At 37.2% G+C, this 15,877-nt stretch overlaps 1 pseudogene and 2 gene segments (V, D, J or C); all 3 read right to left on the bottom strand.

Moving 5' to 3' along the window:
* Positions 1–2,215: 2,215 nt before the first annotated feature.
* On the bottom strand, positions 2,216–2,742 carry LOC113747077 (immunoglobulin heavy variable 3-53-like; annotated as a pseudogene).
* Positions 2,743–5,906: 3,164 nt separating this feature from the next.
* On the bottom strand, positions 5,907–6,417 carry LOC109141990 (immunoglobulin heavy variable 3-7-like). The segment is given in 2 exon segments: positions 5,907–6,253; positions 6,342–6,417. Coding segments are annotated over 2 exon segments (360 nt in total).
* A 912-nt stretch (positions 6,418–7,329) lies between these two features.
* On the bottom strand, positions 7,330–7,792 carry LOC113747043 (Ig heavy chain V region 6.96-like). The segment is given in 2 exon segments: positions 7,330–7,646; positions 7,744–7,792. Coding segments are annotated over 2 exon segments (366 nt in total).
* Positions 7,793–15,877: the final 8,085 nt, after the last annotated feature.

Here is a 15,877-nt window from a genome sequence, read left to right as displayed (position 1 = left end):
AGATGTGTTTTGGAACATCACAAGGAGAAGAAATTACACTTTGTCATTGATTTTCACTCATGCTGGAATAACAGGCTTTAGACAAACTTGTGAAGAGCATGCCAAAACAAACAAGTGAAATCTGCAATTAAAGCAAAAAGGAGAAGAAAAATACATGGAAAGTATATTCTGGAAGTCAAGAACTTTTTGCTAAGTAGATGTTAAGGGAATATTATTATTGTATTGAAAAAAAATCAAATATATATTACAATACATAAAGAATATAGAAAGAGATAGAATAAAATATGGAATAAAAGAATTGAGTATGTGAAAAAAAAAACTCATGGTTGCTTTCTCCCAGCCTGAAAGATGTGCATTGTAGGATTTTGTACTGTTCATCTGCAGAAACAGCTGCTGTCTGCTGTTGTCTCTGGAGATAGTAAACCGGCCTTTGACTGACTGAGGGTAGTTAGTGCTGCTACTACCAGCATCAATCCAGGCAATCCACTCCAGTCCTTTGCCAGGAGCCTGTCTGACCCAGGCCATCCAGTGGTTGCTGAATGTGAATCCAGAGGCTGTACAGGTCAATCTGTGAGATTCTCCAGGCCTTTTAATCACTGGTTCAGATTCTGTCAGAGTCTGACCATCAACACCTGTCAAGACAAAGAAAACCATCAGGATTACAACTTAGAAGCAAACATCAAATGAAAGATCAGTGAAGATCTTCACCTGCCCAGCAGATAGTTAAAAGCAGCAGTCCTGTCCTATAGTCCATCATGTTAAACTGTGTGTCCACTGTTCTCTGTCATCCTCTCTGCAGTCAGATAAGTAGAGGTGGAAGACATCTGAGTTTTGCATTGACTCCTCCTCACAGGGAGGAGAGAACAGGCTTTAACATAATGGTCTCTTGTCTAAAGAAACTAGACTAGAGTGTTTAATGACTGGAACCATCCGTCCAAGTCGTTCAAAGTTTAACATTTTCTGACACATTTCAAATTGAGTAAATTCTTCATCAACAGTAACACAGCAGCTAAAAAACGAAACATCACTGGTCACGCCAGAGAGAAGTACCACAGACAGACAGCAGCAATCTGCCCACATATAACCAATAAACTATGCCACAGAGACACTGAATATAAATAGATTACATGTAATGATTTCATCTCAGCACTGAAATTATTTTGCTATTGTCTGATGTTTTTTTAGTTCTGTTTAGCAAAAACGTGAAGAAAGTTCAGTCTGTGTGTCTCCCTGATGCTGTGATGTCAGGTGTCATGTGGTGACCAGGGGCCTGTAGGACACAATTCATTTTAGTAAATATGTCACTGGGGCATCTATCTCTATATGTAGGCTAAATGAAATGGATGAAATGAAATTGATTGACATTACAACTAAACACTCACATTACATTTATACAGTACTTGCTCCACTGTCAGTCTCATATACTTTCATTTCAAAACTGATCAGTCACCTCAGTGAGGTGGATTACTGCTGAGGGAAAGAGAATAAACAGCAGCTCCTTGAGTCTTCTAGCTGTTTATCTTGAAATCTCTTTGAGATGGTGAACTACAACGAAATGAACACACTAAAGTGATTCAGCATTTAAAATGTTGCATTAGTGTTTTTGTGAAGCGAGATCAAAAAGGATTTGAGTATAAAACTCTAGTTCAGTCCAAGGTTTGACTGTGTGTCCACTGTTCTCTGTCATCCTCTCTGCAGTCAGATAAGTAGAGGTGGAAGTCATCTGAGTTTTGCATGGACAGGGAGGAGAGAACACCTTTGGACATTGTCATCACCTATTGTTTATTGTGAGTTCAGACAAATACATTGTATTCATGCATCTCAATTTTGAATTGGAATTCAAATTCAAATCTTTAGAAGTTGAATTGTGCTCTTGTGTGAATTTAAATTGAGTGAAATTAGATTTGTGTTTGAAGTCTAGGGTCACCAGATTGTTGTGTTGTTGTGTCTTTGATCCCTTCACGAACAAATGACCTTTATTGTGTTTTTAATTGGTTAATGGTTGAATAAGTTTCTCATTAGAAGTGTTCAAAACTTTGCATTGTTTAAAAAATGTTTTCAAAATTGTTATCAAATATGAAATATAAAACAATATATTTTAGGATAAATATGGCAAATAAAATATACAACAGCATAAAGTATATAGTATTATGTCATCTACTTTATGCTTGGCTTGTATCAGCAAAGTGAAGATAAGTACTGTAGGATTTTGTACAGCTGTTCAACCAACTTCAGTCACTGTGACTCTCGAGCACAATAATAAACAGCAGAATCTTCAGTCTTCAGACTGTTCATCTGCAGATACACCTGCTGTCTGCTGTTGTCTCTGGAGATGGTAAACCGGCCTTTGACTGACTGAGAGTAGTAGATCTCACTACTACCATCACTATGAATCCAGGCAATCCACTCCAGTCCTTTTCCAGCAGCCTGTCTGATCCAAGCACTATAAGGAGGGCTACTAAACCCTGAATATGTGCAGGTCAGTCTGTGGGATTCTCCAGGCCTTTTAACCACTGGTTCAGACTCAGTCAGAGTTTGACCCTCAGTACCTACAGACAGTTAAACACATCATTAGTTACTGTAATGCAGCCAGATTGTCAGAAAAACAGTTATTGTTCTTACCTGCACAGTTAATAGACAGGATGAGAAAAACAACCAAATAATCCGGTCTGATCATTGTAAAAGCCAGTTGTCTCTGTCCAGTCTGCAGTGTGTATGTCAGTGATTTAGTCTCTGTCCTTCACTCTGCAACACATATGTAGAGATGGAAGAGATCAGAGTTTTGCATTGACTCCTCCTCCTCACAGAGAAACACATCTCTCTCATGATTTCGATCACCTATTTTATTCATTTAAAAAATTACAGTTTCAAGTAATTAAACTGTAACATTTATATATACTCAGATTAGATGTATTTATGTATTCTGCTCTGTAGCTTCTGGTTAGCCACAATGCACAGTATATATTGTGTTCAAATATTTGCTCAACACCTGTTGTTTAAAATATATAATAGTATCCATTAACCATTATTGTTGTAGAAAAGGACTTAACCAATAAACTATGCTAAGCTATACCACAGAGACACTGAATATAAATCAAATACCTGTAATGATTTCAGCTCAGCACTGAAATTATTTTGCTATTTTCTGATGTTTTTTTAGTTCTGTTTTAGAGAAAACGTGAAGAAAGTTCAGCCTGTGTGTCTCCCTGATGCTGTGATGTGGTGACCAGGTGGGGGGGGGGGACAAAAATAAAAGCTAACCAAGAATAATATCAATGAAGATCTTCACCTGCCCACCAAATAGTTAAAAGCAGCAGTCCTGTCCTATAGTCCATAATGTTAAACTGTTAATATTGAATATAAAGTATTGAATATTAAGGAAAAATAGCACAGTAAATCCTACAGCCTAGTACTGTGGGATTTTGTACAGCTGCTCAACAAACTCCAGTCACTGTGGCTCTCGAGCACAAAAATATACAGCCGAATCTTCAGTTTTTAAACTGTTCATCTGAAGGTGCACCTGCTGTCTGCTGTTGTCTCTGGAGATGGTCAACCGGCCTTGGACTGACTGGGGGTAGTTAGTGCTGCTACCATCATGCCAGGCAATCCACTCCAGTCCTTTTCCAGGAGCCTGTCTGACCCAGGCCATCCAGTAGTCACTGAATGTGATTCCAGAGGCTGTACAGGTCAATCTGTGAGAAATCAGCAGTCCTGTCCTATAGCCCATCATGTTAAACTGTGTGTCCACTGTTCTCTGTCATCCTCTCTGCAGTCAGAGGTGGAAGACATCTGAGTTTTGCATTGACTCCTCCTCACAGAGAGGAGAGAACTGGCTTTAACATAATTGTCTCTTGTCTAAAGAAACTAGACTGAGTGTTTAATGACTGGAAGCATCCGTCCAAGTCGTTCAAAGTTTAACATTTTCTGACACATTTCAAATTGAGTAAATTCTTCATCAACAGTAACACAGCAGCTAAAAAACAAAACATCACTGGTCACGCCAGAGAGAAGTACCACAGACAGACAGCAGCAATCTGCCCACATATAACCAATAAACTATGCTAAGCTATACCACAGAGACACTGAATATAAATCAAATACCTGTAATGATTTCAGCTCAGCACTGAAATTATTTTGCTATTTTCTGATGTTTTTTTAGTTCTGTTTTAGAGAAAACGTGAAGAAAGTTCAGCCTGTGTGTCTCCCTGATGCTGTGATGTGGTGACCAGGGGCCTGTAGGACACAATTCATTTTAGTCAATATGTCACTGGGGCATCTATCTCTATATGTAGGCTGAATGAAATGGATTAAATGAAATTGATTGACATTAAAACTAAACACTCACATTTTACGTTTCATTCATGTATAATGATTTCAGCAGCTTGTTTTGCTGTCATTGGCTGTTTTTTGTGGAAGTGATCATAACAATAAGACATTTATTTATTTAATGGTTTGTGATGTTACACAATGACCCTCTTTCTCAGGATCAACCAGTTCATTTAAGATGAGTACTGTAGGATTTTGTACAGCTGCTCAACAAACTTCAGTCACTGTGGCTGTCGAGCACAATAATAAACAGCAGAATCTTCAGTCTTCAGACTGTTCATCTGCAGATACAGCTGCTCTCTGCTGTTGTCTCTGGAGATGGTAAACCGGCCTCGGACTGACTGAGAGTAAAAAGTGCCGCTACCATCATTATAGATCAAAGCAATCCACTCCAGTCCTTTTCCAGGAGCCTGTCTGATCCAGTGCATATTGTAGCTGCTGAATGTGAATCCAGAGGCTGTACAGGTCAATTTATGAGATTCTCCAGGCCTTTTAATCACTGGTTCAGATTCTGTCAGAGTCTGACCATCAACACCTGTCAAGACAACAAAGAAAACCATCATACAAACAACGAAAACCACATTCAGAACTTCAGGAACAACAAAATTACAACAGAACAGCAAACATCAAATGAAAGATCAGTGAAGATCTTCACCTGCCCAGCAGATAGTTAAAAGCAGCAGTCCTGTCCTATAGTCCATCATGTTAAACTGTGTGTCCACTGTTCTCTGTCATCCTCTCTGCAGTCAGATAAGTAGAGGTGGAAGACATCTGAGTTTTGCATTGACTCCTCCTTTGAGAGTGTGTATCCATGTCGTTTCTGTAGGACCTCTCATGTCTTTAAGAAACTCATTAGAATCCTATTACAAGCTGCAGTTTCTGAACACACAGCCAGACACAGCTTCAGAAGTGAAATGCAGTTGGACTGGACAGAACTGTTAACCTGTATATAGAAAAAAAGAAAAAAGTGTGCAATTTGAATGAAGGGAAAACATTGACAGTATTGACATGAGGCTGCTGTGCTCTTACTGGATTCACTAATTGAATTTTGTAATGACAGTTTCTTTAACTTTTGGCACAGTGCAACACATTTTTGTAATTTATAATTTCCTGAAAAAAAAATAGGAAAAAGCAACAAGAAAAAAGTCTTTGTACATCAGTTGTTTCAAAAGAAATAAGATCAGTGAGATATGAGAGTCACTTTATAGTGACAGAGGAGAGAGAAACTTGACACTGACTGCCATCTAGTGTTTTTATTAAATCAACTGCAACATTATGTTTCACTCACTCCCATATTGTCCAATGATTGTGAATTAATCATGTTAATAACATTAATGTGGCTGAAATGGCAACATGTAGTATTTATTATCATTATTATTTCAGCAGGTCATTAGTAGCTGTTTTGTAAAGAATTGATCATTACAGTAAGACTTTTATTTTTTTATGTCTTTAATGTTTTTTGTTTGTTTGTTTGTTTTTTGTTGGTTAATTATGCTTTTATTATTATATTATATTGGATATATTATTATATATCCAACATAATTCTGTCTCAGGAACGCTTAATCCTGTACAAATGAGTACTGCAGGATTTTGTGCAGCTGTTCAACCAACTCCAGTCACTGTGGCTCTCGAGCACAATAATAAACAGCAGAATCTTCAGTCTTCAGACTGTTCATCTGCAGATACACCTGCTGTCTGCTGTTGTCTCTGGAGATGGTAAACCGGCCTTGAACTGACTGAGAGTAGTATTTGCTACTGCCGCCACCATCAGTAGCAATCCACTCCAGTCCTTTTCCAGGAGCCTGTCTGACCCAGGCCATCCAGTAGCTGCTTAATGAGAATCCAGAGGCTGTACAGGTCAATCTGTGAGATTCTCCAGGCCTTTTAATCGCTGGTTCAGATTCTGTCAGAGTCTGACCATCAACACCTGTCAAGACAACAACAAAAATCATGACATACAAGAAATTTACAACTTAAATTCAGACATCAAATGAAAGATCAGTAAAGGTCTTCACCTGCCCAGCAGATAGTTAAAAGCAGTAGTCCTGTCCTATAGTCCATCATGTTAAACTGTGTGTCCACTGTTCTCTGTCATCCTCTCTGCAGTCAGATAAGTAGAGGTGGAAGACATCTGAGTTTTGCATTGACTCCTCCTATGAGAGAAGGTGAGGGGGTTGCTGTGGGCGTGTCTATACCTGCTGAATGTAACCGCTGTGAAACAATCAAGAAATAACTTTTTATATTGCTGATTAATAACAGCTTTATCGAGGCCGGTGCTCACTCTCTGTTACTGTTATGTCTCTCTCTCGCTCACTTTCTCTCTCTCTCTCTCTGTCTCTCTCTCTCTCTCTCTCTCTCTCTCTCTCTCTCTCTCTCTCTCTCTCTCTCTCTCTCTCTCTCTCTCTCTCTCTCTGTCTGTCTGTCTCTCTCTCTCACTCTCTTATTATTTATGCTGATGCATGTTTGTGGGTTATTCTCTTGTGGTGATACTGGTGACTGCTGAATTTAATAATTAATTTTGCTCTGAAGTTTTTTTAAAAGGGCATCTGTTGTTAGTCAGTTGCACAGGAGAAACAATTTTAATGACATAAAGTGCTTTCAGTGTAAATATGTACTGAATGAATGTAGCTCTCATTTAACTGTATTCAAACTACAGCTCATTATCAGTCTGCAGAATTGAAAGTTCAGGTTGCTAAAATTGTTTATATTATTGTGATTTCCATCTTTGAGGAATAGGTTTCATGGAACATTGAAGCTCTGTTAATAACATCTGTTAATTTAGTGACACATTTTGCATATTTAAGTAATTCAAATCGATGTTCAGAAATAGAATACGATTTGTCATGAAATATGATTTTGAAACTCAATTAAAAAGAGCTAAAAAGATGTTTTGATGTAAAGGAAATTAATCATTTACTTCAACTACCTAAACTGAAGCTGTGAATCAAGTGAGGGAGTCTGATGAGTGCTATAGGATTTGTACAACTGCTTAAGCAACTCCTGTCACTGTGAGTCTCGAGCACAATAATAAACAGCAGAATCTTCAGTCTTCAGACTGTTCATCTGCAGATACAGCTGCTGTCTGCTGTTGTCTCTGGAGATGGTAAACCGGCCTTGAACTGACTGAGAGTAGGATTTGCTGCTACCACTACCACTACTAATGATGGCAATCCACTCAAGTCCTTTTCCAGGAGCCTGTCGAGCCCACTGCATCCAGTAGTCACTGAATGTGAATCCAGAGGCTGTACAGGTCAATCTGTGAGATTCTCCAGGCCTTTTAATCACTGGTTCAGATTCTGTCAGAGTCTGACCATCAACACCTGTCAAGACAACAAAGAAAACCATCTTACAAATGACAAAATACACATTTACAACTCAAAAACAAAAATCAAATAAAACATCAGTGAAGATCTTCACCTGCCCAGCAGATAGTTAAAAGCAGCAGTCCTGTCCTATAGTCCATCATGTTAAAGTGTGTGTCCACTGTTCTCTGTCATCCTCTCTGCAGTCAGATAAGTAGAGGTGGAAGACATCTGAGTTTTGCATTGACTCCTCCTTTGATAGTGTGTATCCATGTCGGTTCTGTAGGACCTCTCATGTCTTTAGGAACCTCATTTGAATCCTATTACAAGCTGCAGTTTCTGAACACACAGCCAGACACAGCTTCAGAAGTGAAATGCAATTGGACTGGACAGAACTTGTCATTGTCATTTAGAAAGAAACAATGTCTCAGACATTTACGTTAAAAATGTTGAAGGAAAAAATGAATATGCTGTAAAAAGGGATAACAATGGTTAACAACAAGAGAAACCCTTACATTCAATTTCATAGTTCTTTATCTTCAGTGTTAATCCATAATACAAAGACGGTTTCTCTCTGTAAAAGTCAACTTGTGTTGAAATCATTAGTTCTCTGAGGGCTCCTCTTCTGACAGATGACAGTGAAACAGCCATCTAGGTATCACTAACTGACCATTAGTCAATGTTGTCTGATAAAACACAAACCATTAGGAAGCAGGAGAACTCACAGTGCAGAGAGAAACCAGCCAGCGGAAGAATGAATGTGTTCATCCTCCTGAGTCTGAGGATGTGACCTCTGATGCTCCACACAAAGTACAAGCGGTCAGCAATTATTTTTTTTAAGTAAAGTCATTTGTCACATCCAGGGGCAGAAGTATATTTTATTTTTATCCATTTTAAAAAGATTTGTTTTAAGATCAAAAGTTTAACTAAAGAATCAGCAATATGAAATGTGAAAATTATTGTTCAGTCACATGGTTTGGGGGTATTTATGCCGGTCTGTTGGTGGTTTGTATCATTATGGAGACAGGTGCACAGTAATAAACAGCTGTATCTTCAGGCTGCACATTCTGTCCTTTTAGAGACTGTTTCAGCAGAAGTGTCTCTGCTGTTGCTGAACTTGTTCTTCAGAGCATTATTTTAATAAAAGCTACCTCCACCCCACTGATGGAAAATCCAGTCCATTGGTTTTCCTTCACACTGTCTGATCCAACCTGTTGCATAGCTGCTATCAGTCACAGAATATCCAGAGACCTGACAGGTGATGGTCAAAGACTGTCCAGGCTGCACAACCATTGATTCTGGCTGCGCGAAATGAATACTGTTTAACCTGTGGAAACAGAAATCAACATTATTTCCATCATTCATCTGAATATTCTAATGTGTTTATTAATGTGAATCCACTGAAAGCCCCTCACAAGATCCAGCTGCCAGCAACAGTATCAGAGCTACAGATAACATGGTTGATGTTGAAGATGAACTGATGTGAGCTCTTCTGTCCTCTCACCGACACACAAACACACACTTGTCTTCCTTATAGTAACACCCAAGGCTAATTTACACACTGGTGATAGTAAATCAGCTGACTAAAGTATGTTTAAATTAAACAGAAATTATCAAAATTGATTGATTTTTTATCAAAGAAATGATCAAAAATCAATCAAAATGGATTTGAAATGTTCTAGTCTTCATCTCACATAAAGAAAATGGGCTATTTTGTGAATAATATACTTTAATATTGAATACTGGAATATTGGACAAAAAATATGTTCATTAAATCCTATATGATATTTTACAATTATTCTAGTACATATATTTACATACAAAACATCAATGCAGAATATGTAGCAATGTGTTTTGCAGTGATTGATGAAAAAAATGAAAATCTCAGAAAGTGGAGTGTAGACAGTGATCTGGTGCTCAATCATTTGTGGTCAGAGGGCTCCTCCTCTGGTGGCTTCATGTTACAAGTGTTCAGGCACTAGGGGAGGTAATACACAGCAGTGTCTTCAGGCTGTACGTTCTGTCTATTTAGAGTCACTGTTTTGCTGGAAGTGTCTAAGTTGATACTGAACTTGTTCTTTAGTGAATCTTTATAGGATGAACCTCCAGTATGTCTCATTCCAATCCACTCCAGTCCTTTCCCTGCAGGCTGTCTGATCCAAGCAGTGTAGTAGTCGCTAAGAGAATAAGAGACCTGACAGGTGATGGTCAGACGTTGTCCTGGCTGCACAGTCACAGAGGTTGGCTGTGTCAACTGTTGACACTTCACTCCAAAATAAATTGTAACAAATGATCAAGTTATACTGTCATAATAAAATAACTGTTAACTTTAAAAAATCCAGAGCCGCTCACATTCAGCTGCCAACAGCAGCAGCAGAGCTACAGAAAACATGGTTTATGTTGAAAGTGACGAGCTGTGAACTCCACTGACAGCCTGATGTGAAGTTTTTATAGCTGAGTAACAGCTATAACAGCCATTATGATGTTACTGAGTTTGCCTAATATCAAACATATGGAGCATCAATGCTGGTCAAACCAGGGCCAATAGAAGAGTCTGTTGACTGTTATTATATCTGAGTGAAAGCATGTCTGAAAATCACCTCTGCTTTACGCATTAATGATTAAATGTTTTGTACTGACAACAATTAAATATTCAAACATTGTGTCAATAACCAGTATCCTTAATGTGATTAACATAGTCATGTATAATGGAAAATATGTTCATGAAAATCATCATGAGGCTTAAATGGCAACATGTAGCATTTATTATTATTAATATTTCAGCATGTCATTATTAGTTGTTTTCTAAAGAAGTGATCATTACAGTAAGACCTTTATTTCTTTATGTATTTAATGTTTTTATTAAGTATTATGTTATTATTATAATATTTAATGTTAATTCTATCAATATTTAATATTAGTCCTGTATAAATATCCATTTGTAGGATTTTGTGCAGCTGTTAAAGCAACTTCAGTCACTGTGCATCTCGAGCACAATAATAAACAGCAGAATCTTCAGTCTTCAGACTGTTCATCTGCAGATACACCTGCTGTCTGCTGTTGTCTCTGGAGATGGTAAACCGGCCTTTGACGACTGAGAGTAGGAGATGCTTCTGTCATGTCTGACACTTATGCAACCCACTCCAGTCCTTTCCACGGAGCCTGTCTGATCCAGTGCATACTGTAGCCAACTGATGACAATCCAGTGGTGTACAGGTCAATCTGTGAGATTCTCCCGGCCTTTTTATTACTGGTTCAGATTCTGTCAGAGTCTGACCATCAACACCTGTAAACCCGAAAACATCATACAATATTATACAACCAATTTCCAAACTAAAACTTAAAAACATTAAATGAAACACATCATTGAAGATCTTCACCTGCCCAGCAGATAGTTAAAAGCAGCAGTCCTGTCCTATAGTCCATCATGTTAAACTGTGTGTCCACTGTTCTCTGTCATCCTCTCTGCAGTCACATAAGTAGAGGTGGAAGACATCTGAGTTTTGCATTGACTCCTCCTCACAGGGAGGAGAGAACCCCTTTGGACATTGTCATCACCTGTTGTCTAATGTGAGTTCAGACAAATACATTGTATTATGTATGTACGTGTATTATGTATTATTATTCTTTAGAAGTTAAATTTTGTGCTCTTGTCTGAATTTGAATTGTTTGAAATTAGATTTTTGTTTGAAGTCTAGAGTATGGCCAACAAGCAGAAGCACAACACAACGGAAAATTTAACCACATATATGAAAAAATGTAATTATGCAGCAACATTTAGATTGTTAGATTTTATAGTTTACACCTTAGAAATTGACACAATTTTTAACTAATATTAATAACTTGTATTTATATTGTTATAAAATAATATAAACTATTTGATTATTTGTATGTTTTGATTGACAAGAAAACATCTGAGAGAAAATTAATTTATTCAAATGTTACAAAGTGACTTTTAACCCCATGGTATGACAAAAAATTTTAATTAAAGGTTAATCGTAAGTGATAAAGTGAAATAATACTTAATACATCATATACACTGTATATATCAAAACATAATGTGAAACTTGAATATCTAACAAACACAATGTAGAATGTCTGAACCTTTAACATCACCATGAAATTGGCTGCAGATTACTGATTCTGGTCATGATCTATTTACTTACAGTTAATTAAAAGGGTTTAACTAATGGAATGTATAATAATTAAATATGTTTTTCAAATGAAAATATAAAATAAGATGATTACAATCTGTGATTATACTGTCCAAAGATTTAATTTGATGAAAAAAGTATCCAGTGGAAATAATTTATTTTCTTTTAAAATCTAAAGACTGATTCTCTCTTTAACAGTGAACTGGTGTTGAAGTCATTAGTGGTCTGAGGGCTCCTCCTCTGGTGACTTCACGTGCTATAAGTGTTAAGGAACTGAGAGGTTTTTGTTCAGGTCTATTGATGGTTTATGGTATTATGGTTCTCTGGCACAGTAATACACAGCAGTGTCTTCAGGCTGCACATTCTGTCCGTTTAGAGTCACTGTGTTGCTGTATGAAGCTCCAGTGTCTCCAGCCCTTTCCCTGCAGGCTGTCTGATCCAAGCTGTGAAGAAGCTGCCAAGAGAATAAGAGACCTGACAGGTGATGGTCGGACGTTGACCTGGCTGCACAGTCACAGAAACTGTCTGAGCCAACTTTTCACACCTGTTAAAGTAAAAAGGTTTTGCATTTTCTGATTTACTGAACTTACAGACTGCATTTGGTACAATCAAAAATACAATAGCAGCCAGGATCATGTAGGTAGTCTGAAACCTTTAGTCTTATTTGGCTGTTTGCAGGCTAGCATAAAATACTTTTAATGGTTTATTTTAAGACATACAAGGAATCTTTCATCACTCTCATGTTATAACTCACTTTAGATTCTGTCATTTATGCATCTTCATTTCTAGAAATGTTTAATATTTGTTGTATTTTTATTTCAGCCACAAGATTGTGTTGTTTTTTACCCTAAGTCATCTTTTTTGTGTTTTTTTTATTTTTGTAAATAATCTTTATTAGGGACAGTGTTCAGGATTTCTATAATGCAATTATTTAAATATTTAATGTTAATATCTCTCTCAACACCACTTCTCATGTTATAACTCACTTTAGATTCTGTCATTAGGCACTTCATTTCTAAAATTTTAATATTTGTTGTTATATTTTATTCAGCCACAAGATGGTGTTGTTTTTTACCCTAAGTTCATCTTTTTGTGTTTTTTTTAATTTTTGTAAATAATCTTTTTATCAGGGACAGTGTTCAGGACTTCTATAATGCATTATTAAAAATATTAATGTTAATATTAAATAAAAAAAAAAGGAATAAAAAAGAGAAAAAGTATGGAAGAATGATAGGAGGAAAAAAATCATACTTAGTCTCTATCAGCTCAGTAAAGTTGAGTACTGTAGGAATTTGTACAGCGTGTTCAACCATTCCAGTCACGTGTGGCTCGCGACACAATAATAAACAGCAGAATCTTCAGTCTTCAGACTGTTTTCATCTGTAGAAACAGCTGCTCTCTGCTGTCAACTCTGGAGATGGTAACACCGGCCTTGGACGTGACTGAGAGTAGTAGATGTTGCTACTGCCAGTGCTGAGGGTAGCAACCACTCCAGTCCTTTTCCAGGAGCCTGTCTTATCCAGGCCATCCAGTTGCTACTGAATGAACAATCCAGAGGTTGAACAGGTCAATTTGTTGAGGTCTCCAGGCCTTTTAATCACTGGTTCAGATTCTGTCAGAGTCTGACCATCAACACCTGTCAGGATAACGGTAAGATAAAAACCATCACATACAACAAATGTATAACTTAAATTCAAACATCAAATTTAAGATCAGTGAAGATCTTCACCTGCCCAGCAGATAGTTAAAAGCAGCAGTCCTGTCCTATAGTCCATCATGTTAAACTGTGTGTCCACTGTTCTCTGTCATCCTCTCTGCAGTCAGATAAGTAGAGGTGGAAGACATCTGAGTTTTGCATTGACTCCTCCTTACAGGGAATCACTTTTTTTGGTTTTCACCTATTGTTTATTGTGAGTAGAGTCAAATAAATTTGATTCATGGAACTCGATTTTAAATTTGGAATTCAAATTATCTTTCGAAGATAAAGGTTGTGCTCATTTGAATTTTAAATGTTTGGAATTATTCGTTGGTCTACTGCACAGGGTTAATCTACAAGCAAGAACACAACACACCTGAAAAATCAACCACATATATGAAAAATGTACAATGTGCAGAAATATGTAAATGGTTAAATGTCATAATTTAGCCCTGAAAAACCATAAAATTCTATTGTGATTAGAAATTTGATGTGAGTCAACCCGAGCTGTTCTGTTATAAATAACAAAGATGCACATTTTAACTCAAAACTTTTAATTATAAAATTCAGAACATTTCAATTGTTTTTATTTTTTGTTGGTCAAGTAAACACCCGAGAGGAAATACATCATGTATTGATGATGGACTATAGACTTATTTTGGAACATTTGAATACATGTATTATACATGTATTCAAATGTTCCAAAATTATTTCCAGTAAAACGTGCAATCATCATTTTTCACCTCTTGTTTTCATTCCAACATGTGATATGTAATTGAAAATGTAATTAAAATCAAAAACAGTGAGATGATTTACATTAAGACATTTTGAGACTTTATCATCACATTACTGATTCAGTGACTAATTCACTTACTTACAGTTAATTAAAAGGTTTAAGAAATGGGTTTTATGATAATAGTGTAATTAAGAGTTCCAAGTTCAAATATACATCGATGTTTCAGTGTTAGGGTACTGAGGTGTTGTTGTTTTTTTGTTCAGGTCTATTGATGGTTTGTGTTATTGTTGCTCTCTGGCACAGTATTACACAGCAGTGTCTTCAGTCTGAACATTCTGTCTGTTTAAAGTCACTGTGTTGCTTTAAGAGTATGAGTCAATACTAAACTTGTTCCTTAGTGAATCTTTGTAATATGAAGCTCCAGTAAATCTTATTCCAAGTTGGTGAAAAACTGATCATACAATAAGACATTTTCAATGTGTTTTAAATGTTGTTTTTTGTTTGTTTGTTTTTATGTTGAATAATTATCTCCATCAGTTTTCGTTATTTTATTAAAGACAACCACAAAACATCAAATAAAAACACAAATTCTTTCTTATTGTTACAGCAGAGATGAGTACTGCAGGTTTTTGTGCAGCTGTTCAACCAACTTCAGTCACTGTGACAATCGAGCACAATAATAAACAGCAGAATCTTCAGTCTTCAGACTGTTCATCTGCAGATACACCTGCTCTCTGCTGTTGTCTCTGGAGACGGTAAACCGGCCTTGTACTGACTGAGAGTAGGAGATGATACTACTGTCATATTTTACATATGCAACCCACTCCAGTCCTTTTCCAGGGGCCTGTCTGTTCCAAACCATACTGTAGCTACTGAATGACAATCCAGAGGTTGTACAGGTCAATTTGTGAGATTCTCCAGGCCTTTTAATCGCTGGTTCAGATTCTGTCAGAGTCTGACCATCAACACCTGTAAAGAAGAAAACCACACAAACAACAAATTTACAACTCAAAAGTAAATATTAAATGAAAGATCAGTGAAGATCTTCACCTGCCCAGCAGATAGTTAAAAGCAGCAGTCCTGTCCTATAGTCCATCATGTTAAACTGTGTGTCCACTGTTCTCTGTCATCCTCTCTGCAGCCAGATAAGTAGAGGTGGAAGACATCTGAGTTTTGCATTGACTCCTCCTTACAGGGAGGACAGAACCCTCTTTGACTGAATTGCCCAGATGTGAATGTGAGTGTGAATGATTGTTTGTCTCTATTTGTCAGCCTGTGATAACCTGGCGACTTGTCTATGTCAGCTGAGATTGGCTCCAGTCCCCACAACCTTGGGTCAACTCAGTGAGGTGGATTACTGCTGAGGGAGCAAACATGTGAGAAAGGAAGACATTGCTTTTCTTCCAAGACTCCAGGACAGTTTGTCTTGCAGTATCAATTATTCATTCAGCTTTCATCACAACGTCTCACAAGCACAAGAATAAACAGCAGCTCCTTCAGTCTTTGTGAGATGGTGAACTGAAACTAAATGAACACATTAAACTGCAGTCCCTGCTGACTCAGCACTTAAAATGTTCTATTAGTGTTTTAATGAAGTGAGCTCACAAAGAGTGTGAGTATAAAACTGTAGTCCAGTCCAGGGTTTGACTGTCAGTCATTTAAG

Source organism: Larimichthys crocea, chromosome XII (genome assembly GCF_000972845.2).
Source record: "Larimichthys crocea isolate SSNF chromosome XII, L_crocea_2.0, whole genome shotgun sequence".
Lineage (NCBI taxonomy): Eukaryota > Metazoa > Chordata > Actinopteri > Sciaenidae > Larimichthys > Larimichthys crocea.
This window is presented reverse-complemented; position numbering and strand designations above follow the sequence as displayed.